Here is a 23,991-nt window from a genome sequence, read left to right on the forward strand (position 1 = left end):
GCTTCCTGCCGAGCAGGGAGCCCGATGTGGGACTCGATCGCAGGACCCTGGGATCATGACCTGAGCCGAAGGCAGACGCTTAACGACTGAGCCACCCAGGCGCCCTTAAAGATTTTTATTTGTTTATTTGACAGAGAGAGACACAGCGAGAGACACAGCAAGAGAGGTAACACAAGCAGGGGGAGTGGGAGAGGGAGAAGCAGGTTTCCCACTGAGCAGGGAGCCTGATGCGGGGCTTGATCCCAGGACCCTGGGATCATGACCTGAGCCGAAGGCAGATGCTTAACCACTGAGCCACCCAGGTGCCCCTTCCATTTACATTTCTACTGACAGTGTACAAGGGTTCTTTTTTCTCTGTGTCCTTGCCATCACTTGTTATTTTCTGTATTTTGGTAATAACAAATCTGACAGATATGAGGTGATATATTGTGGTTTTGATTTGCATTTCCCTGATGATTGGTGGTGTTGACCATGTTTTCATGTGTCTGTTGGCCATCTGTATGTGTTCTTTCAAAAAGTATCTATTCATGTCTTCTGCCTATTTTTTAAATTTTTTCTTTTTTCATATTAGGTCGTGTAAGACCTATATATATTTTAGATGTTAACTCTTTGTCAGATGTATGATTTGCAAATATCTTCTCCCATTTGGTAGGTTGCCTTTTCATTTTGTTGATGGTTTCCTTTGCTTTGCAAATGCTTTTTAGTTTGATGTATATCCATTTATTTTACCTTTCGTTGCCCCTGTCTGAGGAGACTGACCCAAAAAAATATTGCTAAGACTGATGTCAAAGAGCTTACTGTCTATTTTCCTTCTAGTAGTTTTAGGTCTTACATTCAAGTCTTCAATGCATTTTGAATATGGTATAAGATAGTGGTCCAGTTTAATTCTTTTACATGTAGTTGTCCACTTTTCCCAACACCACTAATTGGTAAGTGTGAATCTTTAATAATACATTTCTTTTTTCTTTTTTTAGATTTTGTTTATTTATTAGAGAGAGAGAGAGAGTGAGCAAGCATGAGGGAGAGCATGAGCAGGGGAGAAGGGCAAAGAGAGAGGGAGAAGCAGACTCCCTGCTGAACAGGGAGCCTGACACAGGGCTCAGTCCCATGACCCTGGATCATGACCTGAGCTAAGGCAGAAGCTTAACCGACTGAGCCACCTAGGCTCTTTCCTTTTTCTTTTTTTTAAAGCTGTATTATTTATTTACTTTTCCTTTTACTTTTTTTTTTAAGTAAGCTCTATACCCAACATGGGGCTTGAACTCGCAACTCTGACATCAGGAGTTGCATGCTCTGCTGACTGAGGGAGCCAGGCACTCGTAATAATACCTTTTTTTTTTTTTAAAGAGGTAGGGAGGGGCAGAGAGAGAGAATCCTAAGCATGGAGTCTGACGTGGGGCTTGATCTCACAACCTGAGATCATGACCTGAGCTGAAATCAAGAGTTGGACACTTAACTGACTGAACCACCCAGGTGCCCTACCTGATAAAACATTTCTTTTTTTTTTTTTTAAGATTTTATTTATTTATTTGAGAGAGAAAGTGAGAGAGAGAAGAGAGTGCCCGAGCAGGGGAATCAGTGGGCAGAGGGAGAGGGAGAAGCAGGCTCTCCACTGAGTGCGGAGCCCAATGTGGGACTCGATCCTGGGACCCTGGGATCATGACCTGAGTTGAAGGCAGACGCTTAACCGACTGAGCCACCCAGGTGCCCTAATAAAACATTTCTAATGGCTGAGTTCAGTATATTTCTGAACTTAAAATTGATTCAGTTGCTTCGTTTTATAGCAACTGATAGCATTTAAGAAACGTTTCTAAACCAGAGCACCTGGGTGACTCAGTTGGTTAAGTGTCTGCCTTTGGCTCAGGTCATGATCCCGGCCGGGGTCCTGGGTTCGAGCCCCACATCAGGCTCCCTACTTAGTAGGGAGCCTGCTTGTCCCTCTCCCTCTGCCTGCTTCTCCTGCTTGTGCTCTCTCTGTCAAATAAAGTCTTAAAAAAAAAAAGAAACATTACTAATAAAGAATGCTGACAGCACATGAAATATGAATCAGAAATGCTAGGTATACCTACTGTAAGTTGATAATCTTGTTTTGATGGAGAAATCAAGCCTATTTAATTCTTAGTTCCTGTCAAAGTAATTTCAGTGGGAATAATTACTTTAATTAACTTTACATAAATTTTGCAATGAATAGAAATGTTAAAAGTAGATGGATATGATTCCTTTTTAAATTTTTATTTATTTTAAAAGATTTATTTTTTTTTAGAGAGAGAGGGCTCAAGCATGAGCACATTTGAGTTGGGGGAGGAGCAGCAGGAGAGAATCATCAAGCAGCCTCCCCCCTGAGTGGGGAGCCCAATACAGGGCTTGATCCCAAGACCCATGAGATAATGACCTGAGCCAAAACCAGGAGTTGGACCCTTAACCGACTGAGCAACCTAGGCACCCCTGATAAGATTCCATTTTAAAAGAAGAGTTGTTAACGTCTTAAAAAATCAGTTAGTTAGGAAATGCCCTTATGGAGAGAGAATGAGATCTAATTTTATTGTATCTTTATCAAGTTTTCATTCTCCATTACACCAATTTGAGTTCTTAGTTTATGCCTCACTTGAAGTGAATTGTGAGCATCAAGTTTCAAAGTTTGGAGAGAACTTTTAAGAGTTATAGACCAGTTTCGGGCACCTGGGTGGCTCAGTCGGTTAAGCGTCTGCCTTCGGCTCAGGTCATGATCCCAGGGTCCTGGGATTGAGTCCCGCATCGGGCTCCCTGCTCTGCGGGGAGCCTGCTTCTCCCTCTCCCACTCCCCCTGCTTGTGTACCCTCTCTTGCTGTATCTCTCTCTGTTAAAAAAAAAAAAAAAATTATAGACCAATTTCATTAATTATATGGGTTGAAGAATTTGAGACCCCAAAGAGTTAAGTTTCTTGCTTAAGGTCTGTTAGTAAATTAGTAGCAGATCAGTGACTAGAATGGAAAAATACTGATGTTTATGGTCTTTTTTGAGACCTATCACATATTTGACAGCAAATATTTTCCACATCTAAGTACTTTTTTCTTTGTGTAGTCAGTCCTCACTTTGCTTGAAGTTCTGTTGCCACAGTTTTGTTAAGTAATACCAGTCCCTTAACAACACATTTCAGATGTCATTTACTATGGTATGTGAACTCTCAGTTATTGTGTAGTGCATAAACTTCTATGCTAGCTCTTCAGTTCACAAATCAGTAGGTAATTAATAGATGTCCATTATGGTCAGTGACTAGTCATGTTACTCCTCTCAAAGTCTGTTGGAGATTGGTCACTGTGTGTCTGTTATTCAGTTCTTGCATATACAGCAAAGGATGTAGTTGTGTTACTTCCTTGTCTTCTAATGGTAAATCTGTGTGGCATTTTACAAAACTGGGAAATCAAAGTGGAGAGTTGACCAACCAAGATGGAAGTGCAGCAAAGAAATGAAAAGTGATAACAGTAGATTTGAAAATTTGGATGTCATAGATGATTTGAAAACAGTGACAGGTAAGTGAAGATAGGATAAGAGCTAGTCCTATATGAAGGTATAGTATGAACTGTATTGGAAGAATATAAAAAACAAGGTAAAATCGCTTTGACATCATTAAGTTTAAATTGTAATAGGAACTTAATCAGTTTGGCTAACATTCATTAGTGTTGAAGTTACTTGCTGCATGAAAGAAAACTTAGTACAAGGAGACTGAAGAACTTTTTATTGCCAGTGAAGGATGGTTTCTTTTCAGAGTCAGCAGGGATTAAGCTTCTAGAGCAAATAGGGATGATGTGCAAACTTCACACCCAGATTCCAAAGATGAATTGAGCGAGTAATTATGATCATCAACAATTTAATATGGGATAGGTCTGTTTTGGAATGCAAGCCCATCAATAACAATGTGATGAAAGATAACAGTGGTCATAAAGGGAACATTATTCAAATGAAGCCCAAGGAACTTACAGTAAAGGTGAATTTATCAGCATGAATGAGGAAAGTCATTGTGATAGAAAGGATGAAGATGTTCCAGGGGAAGTGACTCCAGCAAAAATTCCACATTAAAGAAATTCTTGGAAATACTTGACAAGACTGAAAGGACAAAGGGGTAAAATGTTGTAAGCTGAACCAAACTTCGAACAGATGAAGAGAGTTTGCCAAGGCATAGAAAACATCCTTATTCTGTGTCATAAGTTATATGAGAAAAATGAGAAGGCAAGAACTCCCTACTCTTGGTAAGTATTTTTAGAAAAAAATAGAACACTCTGATTTTCTGTTTTAAACGTTTTAAATTTTAAAATAGTAAATATTAATCACAGAATACTTACCATTTTCCTATGCATTTATAATTGACAGTTAAAAAGTCTTAAATGTTTTCAAATGTTATGATAGAAATTTTAAAGTTCACAGAACAATTGTGGGGTTTTTTCCGTTTGATTAATGAGATTGCTCAGTTTCAGCTTGTAGGGTCTTTTTCATGGTTCTGCACTGCAGTTCAAAGTGAGAACTGCCTTTATAAATGTTTTTTCCATAACAGATTTGTTACATTTTCTAACTTGATAAAATGACTAAAAAGATCATTGGTATGAACAAATTTGAAAGTATAAGTAAGGGATGTTTAAATTGGAATAATAATAGGGAAAGACAAGCATTACCATTTGGGGTTGAAGGAAAGAGATTAGACATTTAATTTCGAGCGGTCTGTTGCAAGCATAAAAAGCATTTTGAAGTTTCTGCTTAATCTTTGAGATGCTTGTAATTTTTATTTTTATTTTAAAGATCTTATTTGAGAGAGAGTGAGAGAGCATGTGCATGCACAGAGGGGGAGGGAGAGGGACAAGCAGACTCTGTGCTGAGTACAGAGCCCGATGTGGGCCAGATCCCGGGATCCTGAGATCATGACCTGAGCCAAAACCAAGAATTGGACACTGAACTTACTGAGCTACCCAGGCACACTTATTCTTGTAATTTTTAAAGTTACATTCTTTGGATGTTCAAGTTTTTATTATAAAAAAGCTTTGAATTACTTATTTTTATTTTTTTAAAGATTTTATTTACTTATTTGAGACAGAGAAAGAGAGCGTGCACAAGTTGGGGGGAGGGGCAGAGGAAGAGGGAGAAGCAGACCTCCCCTCTGAGCAGGGAGCCTCATGTGAGGCTGTATCCCAGGACCCGGAGATCATGATCTGAGCCGAAGGTAGTCGCTCAACCAACTGAGCCACCCAGGCACCCCAGTAAATAGAATGTTTATTGATCCAGGATCCAAGAAATTTCTGATTGTAATTTTTTTTATTTTCAGGTAGGTGTGGGTGGTAATGCTCACCAATTCACAGTATATTTGGATTTTTTCCCTCCTTCCAGGGTTAGGGAACTTGAGTATTTTGTTTTATAACTAAAAATGTACTTTATCCCCAGTGCTCAATTTTTGGAATGCAGGGGGCTGAGTCATTTGCCTAGAAGCTTTCCTTTTATTCTAAGCAGTGGATATATTTTTACAAATGAAATGTTGTAGTGAACCCTGATTTTTATTTTTTATTTATTTATTTTTATTTTTATTTTTAAAGATTTTGTTTATTTGAGAGAGAGCATGAGAGAGGGGAAGTCAGAGGGAGAAGCAGACTCCCTGCTGAGCAGGGAGCCCGATGCGGGACTCGATCCTGGGACTCCAGGATCATGACCTGAGCCGAAGGCAGTCGCTTAACCAACTGAGCCACCCAGGCACCCGTGAACCCTGATTTTTAAAGCAAGGGAAGATAACTTTTAGTAGTGTGGTAATAATAGCTTGTATTTATTGTGTATTTATAGTTTGCTAAAAGCACCATGCTTAGTACTTTCATTTAATCATCCTGGCAATCCTGGGAAGTAGGTATCACTATTTTCATATGTTACTGATGAGGAAATTTAAGGCTAAAAGTTGCATAGCTGGTAAGTGGCAGAGTTGGATTCAAACTCAGGTGATCTGAGACTGGAGCCCATGCTCTTAACTAATTTGTTGTCATACTTCTTAAAGTTATAACATTTATTTTATAAGTTTATGTGTGTAACAGTTACATGTTTTGAAGTTAATGGGTAGAACCCATGAGACTGTTTTGACAAAAATGAACTGGTATGTTTTGTCTATGAGAGTGTTTTGACAATTAAAAATGAACTGATATGTTTTGTCTTAAATCAGTATCCACACTTGTTTATTTTAAAAATCTTTACTTTTGGTTTCATAATATTGAGAAAATCCCTGCATACACTAATAGTTATTACAGACTCTTAAAAATTAAATTGGGTTGGCTTTTAAATTCAGTTAAATATTTATGAAACTTGAGGGATGACTAGTAAGACATTAATTTCATAGCTAACTTTGTAACTGCTTATACTCATTTCTTACTTATAAATGTCCAAAAGGTTGGACAAGAAGCACTCAGACATGTTTAGTAAAACCATTATGTTATCACCAAACTAAGTGTTACTGATAAATTTTTGTCACCCAATTGTTGAGATTATAGGCCACACAGGTGTTCTGGAGTGTTGCCTGTCATTTAATTGAGAGCATTGTTAGTATTACCTGCTTGCACATTGTTGAGCAGCCACACAATTCAGTAGTTTTTAGTATTTTATAGTTGTGCAACCACAGTTTTAGAACATTTTCATCACCTGAGAAAGAAGTCCTGTACCCAGATCTACTACAAAATTATAATAAAAAAGTATGGTACTGGCACAGAAATAGAAACATAGATCAAGGGAGCAGAATAGAGAGCCCAGAAATAAGCCCATGCTTATATGGTCAATTAATCTACAACAAAGGAGGCAAGAAGGGAAAAAACAGTCTCTTCAGTAAGTGGTAGGAAAACTGGACAGCTACATACAAAAAATGAAACTGGACCACTTTCTTATACTATACACAAAAAATAATTTCAAAATGCATTAAGGACCTGAATGTGAGACTTGAAACCATAAAACTCCTAGAAGAAAATATAAACAGTAATCTCTTTGGCTTTGACCTTAGCAGCATTTTTCTGGATGTGTCTCTTCAGGCAAGGGAAATAAAAGCAAAAGTAGAATACACCAAAATGAAAAGTTTTTGCACAGTGAAGAAACCAAAAAAATGAAAAGGCAACCTAATGAATGGGAGAAGGCATTTGCAAATGATAAACCTGATAAAAGGGTTAATATCTCAAATATGTAATGAACTTACACAACAACATGAAAAAGAACCAAATAATTCGATTAAAAATGGATAGAGGACCTGAACATACATTTTTCCAAAGAAGACATACAAATGGCTAACCAGACCCATGAAAAAATGTGCAATATCACTAATCATCATGGAGATAGAAATCAAGATCACAATGAGAAATCACCTCACATCTGTCAGAATGGCTGAAGTAAAGAACACAAGAAACGAGTGTTGGTGAGGATGTGCAGAAAAAAGAACCCTTGTTCACTGTTGGGAATGTAAATTGGTACAGCCACAGGAAATCATCTGTATAGAGGTTCCTCAAAAAATTAAAAATAGAAATACCATGTGATCCAGTAATTCCACTACTGGGTCTTTACCCAGAGAAAATGAAAACACTAATTTGAGAAGATATATGCACCCTTGTTTATTATGGCATTATTTACAGGAGCAGCCTTAATGTCCATGACTAGATGAATGGATAAAGAAAATGTATATATACACAATGGAATGTTACTCAGACATAGAAAAGAATGAGATCTTGCCATTTGTGACAACATGGATGACCCTAGAGAGTATTATGCTAAGTAAAATAAGTCAGAAAAAGGCAAAAACAAAATGATTTCACTTGTATGTGGAATCTCATAAAACAAATGAACAAGCAAAAAGGAGAACCAGACTCATAAGTACAGAGAACAAACTGGTGGTTGTCAGAGGGGTGGTGGTGGGCATAAAGCAGTCAAGGGAAATGGGAGGTACAGGCTTCCAGTAATGAGTAAGTCATGGGGATGAAAAGTACAGCATAGGGAATATAGTCAATGGTATTTCAATAGTGTCATATTAGTGACATATGGTAGCAACACTTCCGGTGAGCATAGAGTAATGTATAACACACAGAGTTGTTGAATCACTGTGTTGTACACCTGAAACTAATATAACATTGTGTGTCAACTATACTTCAATTAAAAAAAAAAAAAAGCATTCCTACTCATTAGCAATCCTCCTGTCTTTCTTTTCAGCTTTAGGCAAACAAATCCATTTTGTCCCTATGGTTTTGAAATGTTTATCAGTCTCAAAAAAAAGGGACTTGGTGGATGATATTGTATATTGTAAACAAACTTGTTAGTTGTTTGGCATCAGTGGCAGTATTTTCAGTCTTTGTCTTTGTTTTTTTGTTTGCTGTATGGGAGGGAGGGAAGGAGAGGTAAGAAAACAAAGGTTTTGTTTTTGAACCATAGAGAAGAAAATCGTAGAATTTTTGCCAAACAAGTGTCTTCTGAAGTGTCTTCTCATGTTCTTCCCATCTAGGTTTTTTCATTTCTTCTGAGTCATAATCAGTTGCTACTGTTTCTTGTGCCCAGTATAATTTTAATTAATGTATTTCATTTCCATTTTGTTAAGTATTTTTCATAATAAAATTTGTGTGGTCTAAGTTCTTTTCTTTTTGAACATGATAATCATTGATCTTTTGTGTCTCATCTTGCAGAGAAGTGTGATATCAGCCTGATTCTTGTTTCTTATAGAACACAGAAACTGTTAGGAGACTAAATCACAATACTATATTATCCCGTCAGTTTTATAATCAGCTCACAAAGTGAAATGGTACATAATCCAAATTACCTTAGAAAATCTTAAGTTACCCATAAAGTATAGACATGTCACCATGGGTAATGTCACTACTATGTTTTATCTTTTCTTACATCATTGAGCAAGATTGTACTTTGGTTGTGCATGCAAAGTGTACAGGGGTAGTAGTGTACAAAATGTATCTTATCTTTAAACATTTGGATCCCCTTCGGTGCAGACAAGTACTTTCGTTGTTTGGCTTGCCGAGTCATATGTCCCATTTCTGTTTTATTTTGGGGCATAACTCATTGGGTAGTTGGTAGGTGGAGTGGCCTTTACTATTTCTTTCCTTTCTTTTTCACGTTTATATAGTTGAGTTCAGTTATGTTAAATGTGTTTTATGAGTCACCTACACTATAATTCTTTCTACTCCTCTGCTCTTTTCTTTTGGAATTCTGATATTTCACCAGGATGTATCTTTTTTCCATCTCCTCTTTGGTATTTAGTAGGCCCATTCAATCTCAAATATTTGTATTTTCTGTTCGGGAAAATTTTCTTCTATTATTTCACCTTTCCATTATTCTCCCTTTTGGGGATGCCTTTGAGTTTGCTCTTAGACCTACTGCTTCAGTCTTTCCATGTCATCATGTAGGCTGTCTTTTCTAGCTCTTTGACTTTATGTTGTTTTTGAAACAGAACTTTATCACTAGGCTTTCCAATAAAATTTTAATTTTGCAGTCATTTTCTTGTTTCCAAATATTCGCTCGTCTCCTTTTTGTGGTTGTTTTTAGTTTTTTTATGTCGTAGAAGTTTCCTTTCTGTAAATTAATTGTTTTCCTTCTAGAGTGGTGGTTCTGTTTATTCACCTTGAGCCTTCTCCTTCACATAGTTATTTCAGAAACCTGGGATCATTGGTTGTCTCTTCACATTTATACATATCAGATACTATTGATTACTACTACAGCCAGCTGTTGTCTTTCCTCTGTAGTTGCATAAGTATCTAGGTAGTTCTTTTTTTCTGCAAAGTTTTTCGCTTGAATGGGGAGACACACTCTGGGTTTTATTGGGCAAGGTTTATCAAAAGCAGCCTTCCTTGTGTTCTTGCCTCATTGATGAATAGTAGGAAGAAAAACAAGAGGCTGGAATGCTCATAGTTGCCAAAAGGAGGAGACCTTTACAGACTAAAGTGGACCATGCGAGTGTCTTTAGCTTCTGGGTAGAGTTGCCTTTGCTGTGGTTCGCCCCTCACCCCGGTCTCTGTTAGTTATTTTTATATATATCCCTTTGTAAAAAAAAAAATTTCTACACCCAACATGGGGCTGGAACTCACAACCCGGAGATCAAGAGTTGCATGCTTCACCCTTGAGTGAGCCCCACCCCTTGCATCTCTGTCTTAAAAGATCCAAAATTACCTCAGACTTGGCTCTGCTTCTGTCTTAGGCCCTAACATACTGAAATAGGAGCATCCCTGTAACATGGCTAACTCATCTGCAGAGCAGCAGATTTCTGGCTAAGCAAAACCTATTTGATGCTGATTGTTCTGTTTAATTTTGGTTAGAGGTTTTAAGTAGTTATCAGTGTTAGTAAGTTCTCCATAAGTGTGGCTGTCATTATTATTATAACTGTACACGACTGTATGTATCTTGTGACTTAAAAGTAATTTAAAAACAAGTTTTTTATATGAGGGCATGTATTTATCTATTTTTGGTTTGGGGGTTTTCACGTGCGGATTTCTTTTATTAGTTCTAAATTATATTTTACTCTGGCAGCGTTTTGATTATGTTGTGAATTTGTATACTTTGTATTGAAAATTACAGCTTTTGGGGGAGTGAGGAGGGATACCAGAAAGTATGATAGAATGTGACAATAATGTTATTTTTCTCTTTCCTTTTTTGCTTTTTCAGTTTGAGCAGAAAACTGGTGCAGTTTTTGATGAAATTGTAGAGAACTGTAAGTACCACTTTAGAAAAAAACCAGTCATGTCTTTAAATAGATAATAATTGAGTCTAGATAGAGCATTTATCTGTAACAGTGTTTAGTTAGGGCCTGTTAATATGATGGTACAATTTGATTTAGTTTAGATCTCATCACCCTGTTAGTATCTTCAGCAAATTAATCTTAATTATAAGAGTTTTACTTTTTTTTAGTAAGCATTTTGTTCTCACAGTTATTAATGTTGAAATAAAGCCATGCTTTGTGTATGTATGAATCATATAGAAGCTTATACTTACTATTCAGTAAAGGTTTCTACTTTGTTTACAGGGTCTCTTAATTTTCTGTTTATATTCTTTCTGCATTACATGATTCTCTTAGGAAAAAAACCCAACTTTGTTTTTTAGGATTATAAAAGTAATACATTCAATTTTACAGTATAAAAATGAAAAAAGCAGAAAATGAAAGCCTTTGTCTTTATTATTCTCTAAAAATAATCAGTTTTAAAAGTTTAAATATATCTTTCCAGACTTTTTTCTGTGAATATGTATAGATCTATATATGGTGGATGGGGATTTTTATATGTCTGTAGGGATCATATGGTAGGTACTGTTCTTGCTTTTTTCATTCAACTGCCTAAATGTCTTTCTATGTTGGTGGATTTTGGCCTATTCTATCCTTTCTGATGGATACTTGGTATTTTATTTGTATGGCTGTATTATAATTTAACCAACTTACTCTTTTATATATGTGTATATTATTTTCAGTTTTTCATTATTACAAACAGTATTGAGTATATGTATTCCTATACACATTTTTGTCTACTTGTTGAAGTAGACAAAGGGAGTGTATCCTTTTCTGTAGAATAAATTTTAAGAATAGAACTCATGAATCATCAAAGGATGTTTGTGTTCTTACGAAGGATAAATTTTGTTATCTAGAGTTACTGAGTCAAGGAGAATATGCATTTTTTTTTCCTGAAAGTAACTTCCATTCATAGGATCTATGAGTACCTTCTTTCTCTTTGGAATTAGTTTGTTAATATTTTTGAGAGATAAGCATTTTTTTAGACTACATAGTGAGAGGTAACTAGCTTTCTGGATCTTTAGTGGTTTTGGAATAATCTGGAAGCTCATTCATTCATGTCTAGTCTGGGCTTTGAGGGCACAAAAACTGGGACTGCCAGCTTGAGCACCTGTACATGCTCTCCCTGTTGCCTTGCCTTCCTCATAGCATGGCAGCCTCAGGGTAGTCAGACTTTTTTCATGGTGGCTCAGGCTCCAAGCAAGAGTAATTCATTGAATAAGGCAAAAGCTGCATCTTCTCTGACCTATGTTCAAAAGTCACACAGCATCACTTCTACCACATTCTTTTGGCTACGAGGGAGTCAGTCACAAGCCTGCTCAGATTTAGGAGAAAAGTATATTCAGACCTCACTTCTTGATAGAAGGGTCAAAGTCACATTGTAGACCACCATGTAAATGGGAGATACTGTTGCAGCCATATTTGGAAAATACAGTCTGCCTTCACAGCATATAATGCTGTCATAGGATATTTTATTGTATATCACAAGATGGCTTTAAAAAAATTCATCCTTGGGCGCCTGGGTGGCTCAGATGGTTAAGCGTCTGCCTTCGGCTCAGGTCATGATCTCAGGGTCCTGGGATCAAGTCCCGCATCGGGTTCCCTGCTCAGTGCAGAGCCTGCTTCTCCCTCTCCCTCTGCCACTCCCTCTGCTTGTGCTCTTCTGTCTCTCTGTCAAATAAATAAATAAATAAATAATCTTTAAAAAAAAAAAATTCATCCTTTAGGTCTGTATTTGGATCTTCATAACATTAACTACTTCCTGTAATACAGAAACACAGACTGATGAATCTGATCATATATGATTTTTTACAAGTAACGTTTTGTCTTTTCACTTAGTCTTTCCTTTTTTTTTTTAATGCTTTTTAAAAAAAATATTTTATTTTATTGGAGAGAAAGAGCACGAAAGAGAGCACAAGTGGAGGGAGGGGGCAGAGGGAGAGGGAGAAGCAGATGCCCTGCTGAGCAGGGAGCCTGATGGGGTGCTCCATCCCGGGACCCTGGGATCTTGACCTGAGCCAAAGGCAGACGCTTAATCGACTGAGCCACCCGGGTGCCCTAGTCTTTCATATCATTGTCCCTATCCCCGCACCCCACCTACAACTTTGTAGATAGTCTTCCATTTTTTTCTCCACTGCTTCTAAAATCATTATATGCATAAATGTATACAGATATATATATATATATATGTAAGGGTTTTGAAGGTTTTTTATTTTTTGTTCAACAGGTAGGATCATCATATACCTAAGATTTTTCTACCTAGCTTCTCTCATTCAGGAGTACTTCATGATATTCTTCCACCTCAACTGGGATAGCTCCAATATAGTATAATGTCCCATGGTTTAGATGTACAAGTCATCTTTTGCCCTGTTAGGCATTGATATTATTTTAGTTTTTTACCATGATAAACGATGATGCATTAAAAATCCCTTAAGAATGTCCTTATATGGAGCGCCTGGGTGGCTCAGTCGGTTAAGTGTCTGCCTTCGGCTCAGGTCATGATCCCAGGGTCCTGGGATTGAGCCCCGCATCGGGCTCCCTCCTCCACAGGAAGCCTGTTTCTCCCTCTCCCACTCCCCCTGCTTGTGTTCCCTCTCTCGCTGTGTCTCTCTCTGTCAAATAAATAAGTAAAATCTTAAAAGAAAAAATAATAATGTCCTTATATGGATTAAAAAAAATGTCCTTATATACTAGTAGTTTTATATGTATATGTAGATTACAACGAGTGGGTATTGTTCAGTAAAGGGTATGTGTAATTTTAATAGATGTTGCTAGCCTACTTTTCAAAACTTGAATGCCTTACATTTCCATCAGAAATGTATAAGAATACCCCGTCATCCCATTAATATATATTGTAGCTCTTCTTCAGGTTTGGCAATCTGATGGATATGAAATAGCACAGTGTTAACTTTATCCTGCATTTTCTTAACTCCTATTGAATTTGAATTTAAGCAGTTTTTAATAAGTTCAACATTTGGACTGGCTCCTCTGTATTGTCTAATTATAAATATTTGTTAAATAAATGAATACTCTTTTCCCATTTCTTAAAGTTTTTTCATGACAATTTGTAGGCTTTTAAATTTTATTTTTAAAAATATTCTTTTTTGGGCACCTGGGTGGCTCAGTTGGTTAGGCGACTGCCTTCGGCTCAGGTCATGATCCTGGAGTCCCTGGATCGAGTCCTGCATCGGGCTCCCTGCTCGGCGGGGCGTCTGCTTCTCCCTCTGACCCTCTTCCCCCTCGTGCTGTCTCTCATTCTCTCTCTCTCAAATAAATAAATAAAATCTTTAAAAAAAAAAAAAAAAAGCCTGGTGCACCTGGGTGACTCAGTCAGTTGAGCGTCTGACTCTTGATTTCACCTAAGGTCATGATCTCAGGGTCCTGAGTTCAAGCCCCACATCATCAGGGCTCCATGCTCAGCATGGAGTCCGCTTGAGAATCCCTCACTCCCTCACTCTCTCTCCCTTTGCCCTTGCCCCTGCTTGTATGTGCACACGTGCGCTCTAAATACATAAAATCTTTAAAAAAAAAAAAAAATTTAGGGATGCCTGGGTGGCTCAGTCAGTTGGGCGTCTGCCTTCGGCTTGGGTCACGATCCCAGGGTCCTGGGGATCAAATCCTACATCAAGCTCCTTGCTCAGTGGGGAGTCTGCTTCTCCCTCTGCCTGCTGTTCCCCCCGTTTGTTTTCTCTCTCTCTGACAAATAAAGAAAATCTTAAAAAAAAAAAGAATTTTTTTTTTTTTAAAGATTTATTATTTATTTGAGAGAGAGAGAATGAGAGAGAGCCAAGCACATGAGAGGGGGGAAGGTCAGAGGGAGAAGCTTTTTAAATTCTGTAATAGTAGTTGCTAAGGTGAGTCATAGTAGGCATGGTAAAGGATAAATCTGAAAGAAGATTCAGGTATACTTTTAAAAAGATAAGACAATCATTCATTCAGAAAATTTAACTTTTAAAATATATGACCTAATGTTCTTTTAATAATGGAGTAGGGGTTTTTGATTTCCTTTGTTTCCTTTTGTTTGTGTCAGCTTTTCCTAAACGTATTTTTAAAAATATTTATTTATTTATCTGTTTATTTATTTATGAGCTAGAGCATGCAAAAGAGAGAGCAAACACAAGCAGGGGGGAGGGGATAGAGGGAGAAGCAGACTTCCTGCCGAGCAGGGAGCCGGATGTGGGACTTGATCCCAGGACCCTGGGATCATGACCCAAACTGAAGTTGGCTCAACTGACTGAGCCACCCAGGTGCCCCTAAGCAAATGTTTTTAATATAAAAAATTTGGTTTTTTTACCATCACAGTTTTCAGTCTTGGTTAAAAAAGTTTTCCTTACCCTTTGAATATATGCTATCCTAGTTTCTTGGAGTATTTAGAAAATATTTTTATAAAATATTAAATACAAAAGTATTTATAACATGTGAGCTATATTAAAAATAAAACCCTTGGCTTCACCACCCAGCTTTTATTTATTTTATTATTATTTATTATTTATTTATTTATATTTAAAGATTCTATTTATTTATTTGACAGAGACACAGCGAGAGAGGGAACAAGCAGGGGGAATGGGAGAGGGAGAAGCAGGCGTCCTGCTGAGCAGGGAGCCCGATGCGGGGCTCGATCCCAGGACCCTGGGATCATGACCTGAGCCGAAGGCAGACGCTTAACGACTGAGCCCCCCAGGCGCCCCACCACCCAGCTTTTAAAAAATGTGCCACATCGTGCCTTTCATGCCAATCCCTCAGTCCCATTTTGTTCTCTCCAAATAGCTATTATCCTGGATTTTGCTTATTTCCTCGATTTTCTTATACTTTTTACCACCTCTACATTATTAATCAAGATATTCTTTAGTTTTGCTTGTTTATGGACTTTGTATTGTTTTTGAATAAACTGTATATGTTACCACTTTCTTTTTATTATATATTCCTGATACTTGACTATACTGTTGCATGTAGCTCTCATTCATTTATCACTGATGTGTGTTTATTCATTAAATACATTACAATTTTTATTTATTTTTATTTTTATTTTATATTTTTTCCTAAACAATTATAATTGTTTAGGAAATAAATAAATAAAGATTTTATTTATTTATTTGACAGAGAGAATTCAAGCGGGAGGAATGGCAGAGGGAGAAGGAGAAGCAGGCTCCCCGCTGAGCAGGGAGCCCGATGTGGGGCTCGATCCCAGGTCCCTGGGATCATGACCCACGCTGAAGGCAGACGCTTAACCGACTGAGCCACCCAGATGCCCCAATTTTTATTTATTTTTAAAAAGTTGTGGTAAAAAACACATAATATAAAATTTACCATCTTAATTCTTTTCTTTAAAGATTTATTTATTTATTTATTTATTTATTTATTTAGGGAGAGGGAAAGAGAGCATGTGTGTGAGTGGCCGGGGGTGGCTGGGAGGGGCAGAGGGAGGGTGAGAGACAGAATCCTCAAGCAGGCTCCCCGCTGCGTGCAGAGCCGGAGGTGGGGCTCAGTCCCAGGACCCTGAGATCATGACCAGAGCTGAAGCCAAGAGTCACCAAGAGTCGGCTCTTGGTGGCTGCTCAACCAAGCGAGCCACCCAGGTGCCCCTCATCTTAATTATTTTTAAATGTATAATTCAGTATTTTAAGACTGAGCCACCCAGGCACCTTTAAAATAACCCTTTCAAAAAGAACTTTTGTTCAAACCACAGTTGTAAAAGTCGGTCTAGTTCTTTCGGTTGGGTTTCTTTGATCTCCACTCAAATATGAACATACTTAAAGATTGCCCACCTGTAATATTTGGGATCCAATTTCTTTATTTTAGGACTCGAAGTCAAATTGTAGGAAGTACATTGATTGCTATTTTAGGCAAGTGGTCTAAAATTATTATTCTTTGTTTCTGATATTGAAAGGTCTTGTTACTCTACTCCATTAGCATAGCAGAAAATATTACAGGTCTCATTGTTACCACTGCAATAAATTTGCTGTGATGGAAGCATAACCTGTGTCTCAGTATAGTCATAGGTCATCCTGTTTCTATTGCAACAACTTAGCTGTGCATTCCTGGCAGGTATGTAAAGGAATTAATGTGTTTGTCTCTAATAAAACTGTGGACACTGAATTTTGAAGTTCACATAATTTTCCATGTGTCAGGAAATTTTCTTTTTCTTTTTTTTTTTTTAAACCATTTAAAAATGTGAAAAGCATTCTTAGCTCATAGGTTGAACAGAAATACTCCCCCCAAAAAACAGGTGGCTTCTGGATTTGGCATGCAGACACAGTTTACCTACTCTTGCTCTAGAGTATATATGGGAAGGTGATTTCTCAGGCCTAGGCTGTGTATGTTGTGTATATTCTCAACTTTATCAGAAATGCAAAATTTATTTTCCTAAGTAGTTTATCTGTTTACACTTACACCATTGTGGTTAGAGTTTTTTTCACTGTGCATCTGGCCAACATGTGATATTATCAGACTTTTAAATTTTGTCAATATGGTAGGTATAACATGGAATCAATATTTTTTAAAAATCTGCATTTCCATGATTAATAATTTAGTTGAATTTTTTCATGTTTATTAGCTGTTTCTGATTCCTCTTTGGCAAAATGTCTGTTTAATTAAATCTGTTGCCCACTTGCTATTCGGTTGTTGTCTTTTCTTAACTGAATTGTAGAAGTTTTCTAAATATCCTTAAGAAAAATTCATCACTTATAGTTATTGCAAATAACTTCTAATTCATAACTTGTCTTTTAAAGTTTTTGCATAAGCAGAAGTTAATTTTAATATAGTTGAATCATAGTAAATGTATGAGTCTTTTCCTTTATGTTTGCTTTTTAAAAAAAGTTTTCTTCAGGAAAAGCTTATCGAGGCTGAGATCAGAAAGACCTTATATATTATTTCCTGAAATGTTCATTGATTTTATCTTTCACATGTAGCTCTTGAATTATCTTAGATTTAATTGTTTATATAGCTTGGGTTACGGATCTTACTTTGTTTTTTTTCATAATGCTAACAAATTGTCTCACCACCATTTATCAAGTAGTATTTCCTTTTCCTGGTGATCTAAACCTACTCTGTAACGTGTATCTGGGCTTTTTTCCACATTTTCAGTTGGGCTATTTGTTTATTTCTGGGCCAGTACCATGTTGTTTGAATTAATTTGATGTACAGTGAGTCTTGATAATCTGATAGTTCACATCCCAGAAAATTGTTCTTTAGGAATATTTTGCCTATTCTTGCCAGTGTTCATTTTAGAAGTACTTTGCCAAGTTCCTAACAAAACAAAATAAAATAACAAAATCTTGTTGGGAATTGATTAGAATTTTCCTGAGTCTATAGATCAACAGAGAATTTGTATGTATGTAATATTGAATCTTCTATCTATGAACTTGGTATGTCTTCCATTTATTTAAATCTTTAATGCTTTTCAGTAACATTTTATGATCTATAAAGGATTTTCTTGTAAGCTTTTTATGTTTTAGCATTTAATGAAATTTATTTTTGGATGTAGGATAAGATTAGGGTTCATTTTTTTTCCAGATGAGTATCTTATGCTACCGCATGTTAAAAAATTCATCTTTTCATCTAAATAGTTGATGTTTTTGTCACTGAACTGAATTGGCACTGAGATATATTTAAGTTCTGTATATGTGGGAATCTCTTTTTGGAAATTGTTTAAAATTCTGTTAATATTTGTATATTTACAAAATTATATATTACTAAATATTAATGTTTCTATACCAGTGTCATTGGTTTTATTTGTATGTATTTTTTTTTTTTTTAAGATTTTATTTGTCAGAGAGATAGAGAGCACAATCAGGGGGAGTGGTAGGCAGAGGGAGAGGGAGAAGCAGGCTCCCCGCTGAGCATGGAGCCCGATGTGGGACTCAATCCCAGGACCCTGGGATCATGACCTGAGCCGAAGGCAGTCACTTAATCGACTGAGCCACCCAGGCGCCCCTATTTGTATGTATTATTATAAGAAATATTTTATTACTATATTATTACTATGTATGTATTAGCTTTTGGGTATAGATGTTTTTCTACTATGTTAAGCCATTGCCTTAGTTTTATCTTTTTTTAATTTAATTTTATTTATTTTTGTAAGTAGGTTCCATGCCCATTGTGGAGCCCAAGGAGGGGCTTGACTCATGACCCCGAGATCAGTACTTGAGCTGAAACCAAGAGTGGGATGCTTAACCAAGTGAGCCACCCAAGTGCCCCATCTTTTGTGTTATTTTAATTTTTTTATTTATTTATTTTTATTTTATTTTATTTTTTTTTAAAGATTTTATTTACTTATTTGACAGAGAGAGAGATAGCGAGAGCAGGAACACAAGCAGGGGGAGTGGGAGAGGGAGAAGCAGGCTTCCCGCTGAGCAGGGAGCCCGATGTGGGACTCAATCCCAGGACCCTGGGATCATGACCTGAGCCAAAGGCAGACGCTTAACGAGTGAGCCACCCAGGCGCCCGTTATTTTAATTTTTTTAAAGGGGGAGGTTAGAGGAAGAGGGAAAGAGAATCTCAAGCAAGCGCTATGGCTAGCACCGAGCCCAAAGTGGGTCTCCATCTCATGAACCTGAAATCATGACCTGAGCAGAAACCAAGAGTTGGCTGCTTAGCCAACTGCACCACCCAGGAACCCCTAAAAATCTAATAGTCTTTTAAAATTTGAGTATGTAGTTATCCGTACATGAAACCATATCAACTAAAAATATTTCATTTCTTTTTCCCAGTGACTGCTCAAATTATATAATTTATTATTTTTGCTAAAACTTGTAGGATTACATTAAATGATAATCATGGTAGTTGTCATCATTGATTAATTTATGAGTCCCAGTTAATTAGTTCTCATATTTTGTTATTTAGGGCTAATTATTGTTAGTTTTTGTCCCATAGGCCTAGGCTTTATTACATTTTTTTTAAAGGTTTTATTTATTTATTAGAGAGAGAGGGAGAACATGAACTGGTGGGAGGAGCAAGGGGGGAGGGAGAAGCAGGCTTCCCGCTGAGCAGGGAGCCTGAAGCAGGACTTGATCCCAGGACCCCAGGATCATGACTTGAGCTGAAGGCAGACGCTTAACTGACTGAGCCATCCAGGCGCCCTACATTTTTTTATATATTCCCAGTTTACCTTGTGGAATGGCTGAAGAATATTGATATTTATATATTCCTGGATTCCATTTGTTAATATTTTGTTAAAATGGGTAAAGTTTGTTTACACGTGGAGTTATAGCTTTATTAAATGTTTTCTAGAATTCAGGTAAATATTTAGGCTTGGAGATTTCTTGGTGTGAGATTTTAAGTTATGAATTAAATTTTTCAAACAGAATATAAAGTTTTTCTTTTATGTTTCATCTTTTGTCAGTTCTGGTAAGTTTTATTTTTCAAGTAGTTTGTCCATTTCATTTAAGTGGTCTTTTTGTCTTTCAGTTTGAGGCAGTTTAGTGGGAAGGACAGTGGCTTCTAATTGTGGTTTTAATTTGCATTTCCCCGGTAATGATGTGGCACATCTTTTTAATGTGTGTATCGGTCATTTTTAAATGTTCTTTTGTGAAGTGTCTGTTCAAATCATTGCCCATTTTTAAGTTTGGTTGTCTTTTTGTTATTAGGTTGTAAGGATTCTTATATATTTTGGATGCACATCTCCTGTTGTATAGATCAATAGACTGAAATAGATGGGGCTATCTATGTCCATCTATCTGTAGCTGTCTATAAATCTCTTCATACCCATCCATCCATCCATTCTGTGGCTTGGCTTTTCATGATCTGAGTGGTGTCCTTGAAAAGCACAGTTTTTAATTTTGATGAAAAAACTCCTCGTTTTATTATTATTACTATATTTTTGTGGTCTGTGTTCTTTGTGTTCTAAGAAACCTATCCAAGATCATGAGTATTTATACTTTTTTTTCCCTAGAAACTTGATGGTTTTAGCCTTAGCTTTTATAATTAGGTTCATCATCCACTTCAACTTAGTTTTTGTATATAGTGTAATGTAAGAGTCAAATATATAATTTTGTGTGTGGATATCTAGCTGAATCAACACCATTTATTGAAAAAGATTATTCTTTCTGATTGATTTACCTTGGTACTTTTGTTGAAAATCAGTTGATCTGCATGTTGGGTCAATTTCTGGACTCATTATGTTCTGTGGATCTGTATGTCTATTCTTAGGGTGATACCACACTGTCTTGATTACTTTAATTTTATATTAAATCAGGTATTCTAAGTCATATTTTTCAAAGTTTTACTATTCTAGATCTTTTTTTTTTTTAAAAGATTTTATTTGTTTATTTGAGAGAGAGAGAGAGCATGAACAGGGGGAGGGGTGGAGGGAGGGGGAAAGGCGGGCTCCCTGCTCAGATCATGACCTGAGTGAAGTAAGCGACTGAGCCATTCAGGCATGCCCCATTCCAGCTCTATTCTTAAACATTGTTTTGTCTGTGGAAGTCCTTTGCATTTACATATATATTTTGGAATTAACATATAAATTTATACAGATAAGCCACTGGGACTTTGATTGGAATTACATTATCTGTAGATTAATTTGGGGGAGAATTGACATCTTAAATATATTCAATCTTCTTACTTAGGTCTTCTCTAAATGTCTAAATAATTTCTAGATTATTAATTAAGTTTCTAAATAATCTTGTACTTTTTAGTCTATAGATTTTGCACATATTTTATAAAATTTAATATCCCTTTATATATTTTTCTGTCTTTCCAGTATTTTGCCTGGATATTTTGTTTGTGGATAAATTTATGGACAGCTTTCCCCACGGAGATAGCCTTCCTTCCTAAGTCAGTGAATAATCATCTTTTCTTTGCTTACTTGAAATGTATTATAATGATGGAAAATTCTTTTTTCTGATTTCCAAATGACCTTTATTATCTTTGTAGATATATTCCCTCCGTTTGAGGACTTTCTCTTCTCTTTATTGTTTGCTTATTTTGTCAGATGATTTCTCTTTACTGAGATGGTCATGTTTTTTTCTTTTATTGTGTTATGTGGTGAACTGACTTATTTCAGTATTAAACCCACCTTGCATTCATGGGGTAAATTCTACTTTGTTGTGATCTATTATTTGTTTTATATATTTTATATATGTTTTATATATTTTCAGTTTGCTAATATTTTAAGTATATTAGTCTTGTAAGCACCTATGTTTATGAAGGATATTGGTATAAAGTTCTTTTTTTTTTTAAGATTTTATTTATTGAGAGAGAGAGATTGTGAGCTGGGGAGGAGCAGAGGGAGAGGGACAAGCAGACTCCATGCTGAGCGTGGAGCCCCATGCAGCGCTTGATCCCACAGTGCTGAGATCATGACTTGAGCCGAAATCAAGAGTCAGATGCTTAACCGACTGAGCCACCCAGGCTCTGTAAGTTCTCTTTTGTAATGTCTTTCTTTGGTTCTGGTTGCAGAGTAATACTGGCCTCATAAAATTAGTTAGGAAGTATTCCTTTCTCTTATCTTTACTGGAAGAATTTCATGTAAGATGGGTATTATATTTCTTTAAATGTTTAATTTACTAGTAAAGTTGTTTGGGCCTGGTGCTATTTGGATTTTCTTTTTCTTCTGTTTCTAGTTTGGCAGTTTGCACTGTTCAAGGCATTTCCTATAAGTCAGCATAGTTGAATAGAACTTTGCATGATGAGGGAAATGTTCTGTATGTACACTATTAGAGTATCCACTAGCTACTTGTGGCAGTTGAGATTTGAAATGTCATAAGTGCAAAACTGAAGTTTTAATTTAATTTAAATGGACATAGGTGGCTGGTGGCTTCCTCTATTGGACAGTGAAGATCTAAGCTGGCGAATTTATTTCCATAAAGTTCTTAATTTTTAAATGTGTTGTCATTCAGTTCATAGCATTTTAAAATTTATTCTTAATTAAGTTGTTTATAATATATTTTTAGAGATTTTATTTGAGAGAGTGTGTGCGAGAGCATGAGCAGGGGGAGGGGGAGAGGGAGAAGCAGACTCCTCCCTGAGCAGGGAGCCCACTGCAGAACTCCATCCCAGGACCCTGGGATCATAACCTGAGCCGAAGGCAGATGCTTAACCAACTGTGCCACCCAGGTGCCCCTGTTTATAATATTTTCTCACTTTATTTTTAGTCTCTATGAAATCTTCACTACTGTACCTTTCATTCCTGATACTAGTAATTTTGTGTTCTCTGTCTCTCAACTTTCTTCATATTAATTTTTTATTAACATTTAATTGTGAAATACACATAAACTGAAATTTACCATCTTAGTTTTGTTTTTTGTTTTGTTTTGTTTTTTGAGAGAGAGAGAGAATCTTAAGCAGGCTCCGTGCTCAGCACTCGAACCTGATGTGGGGCTCGATCTCACAACCCTGAGATCATCACCTGAGCCGAAATCAAGAGTTGGACACTTTACCGACTGAGCCACCCAGGCACCCCTACCTAGATCTTAGCCATTTTTAAGTGTACAATTCAATAACGTTAAGTACGCTGGCATTGTTGTGCAACCAATCTCCATAATATTTTCCATCTTGCAAAACTGAAACGATACCTGTTAAATAATAACTCCCCATTCCTCCTCCCTCCAGCTGTGTCACCCACTCTTCTACTTTCAGTCTATGACTTTGACTACTCCGGGTACCTCATATAAATGGAATCATACTATGTATATGTTTTTATGACTGGCTTGTTTCACTTAACATAATTTCCTCAAAGTTCATCCACGTTGTAGCTTGTGCCAGAATTTCCTTCCTTTGCAATTAGTAGAATTGGTGTCTCTTGTGTTTAATGAGCTCATAAGAGTAACAGAGTGAAATTATTAAATTTTACTGATGCCATTGAGGTAAAAAAATGGAAGTTACTCTGTACAGTTTTATAGTTCTTAAAATGATTATTTTAACATTGTAATTTTTTCTGGCTGTAAGGGGTAGGAGAAAAAATGAGGTTCAGGACCTGAACAGATCCTTGTTTATCTCAATATAAAGGGATATCAGCTGATTCTGGTGTGGCAAGAAGGGAGAGAAGATGAATAATATAACCATGTTACAGAAGTTTTGGAATTAGAAGGAAGAATAGCAGGAATGTATAACTATAGAATGGAACACAGCTGGATCTGTTTCCTCATATCTCTGTGGCATTGTGCTTCTGGTATTATTGGCATAAATTACTTTTATTATTTTTTAAAAATTTCATTTTATTCTGCTTCCAAAAATAATATGCTCTGAAATACTGAAATATTATAAAAACATGTAAGCGTTTTACTTCATTAAAATGTATGATATTCTGTTAT

The 23,991-nt window shown here is 36.5% G+C and overlaps 1 protein-coding gene and 1 pseudogene across 1 annotated transcript in view; one reads left to right on the forward strand and one right to left on the reverse strand.

Annotated features, from left to right (window-relative positions):
* Positions 1-23,991, forward strand: part of ZMYM4 (zinc finger MYM-type containing 4) — a 127,704-nt gene that overhangs the window by 43,045 nt on the left and 60,668 nt on the right. Inside the window, exon 2 of the mRNA XM_081816848.1 lies at positions 10,630-10,675. Within this exon, the coding sequence (XP_081672974.1) occupies positions 10,630-10,675 (46 nt within the window). The remainder of the gene's footprint in view (positions 1-10,629; positions 10,676-23,991) is intronic.
* Positions 16,661-16,744, reverse strand: LOC115940683 (small nucleolar RNA SNORA1; annotated as a pseudogene).

This window comes from Leptonychotes weddellii, chromosome 4 (assembly GCF_054177405.1).
Source record: "Leptonychotes weddellii isolate Sample4059 chromosome 4, ASM5417740v2, whole genome shotgun sequence".
Classification (NCBI taxonomy): Eukaryota; Metazoa; Chordata; class Mammalia; order Carnivora; family Phocidae; genus Leptonychotes; species Leptonychotes weddellii.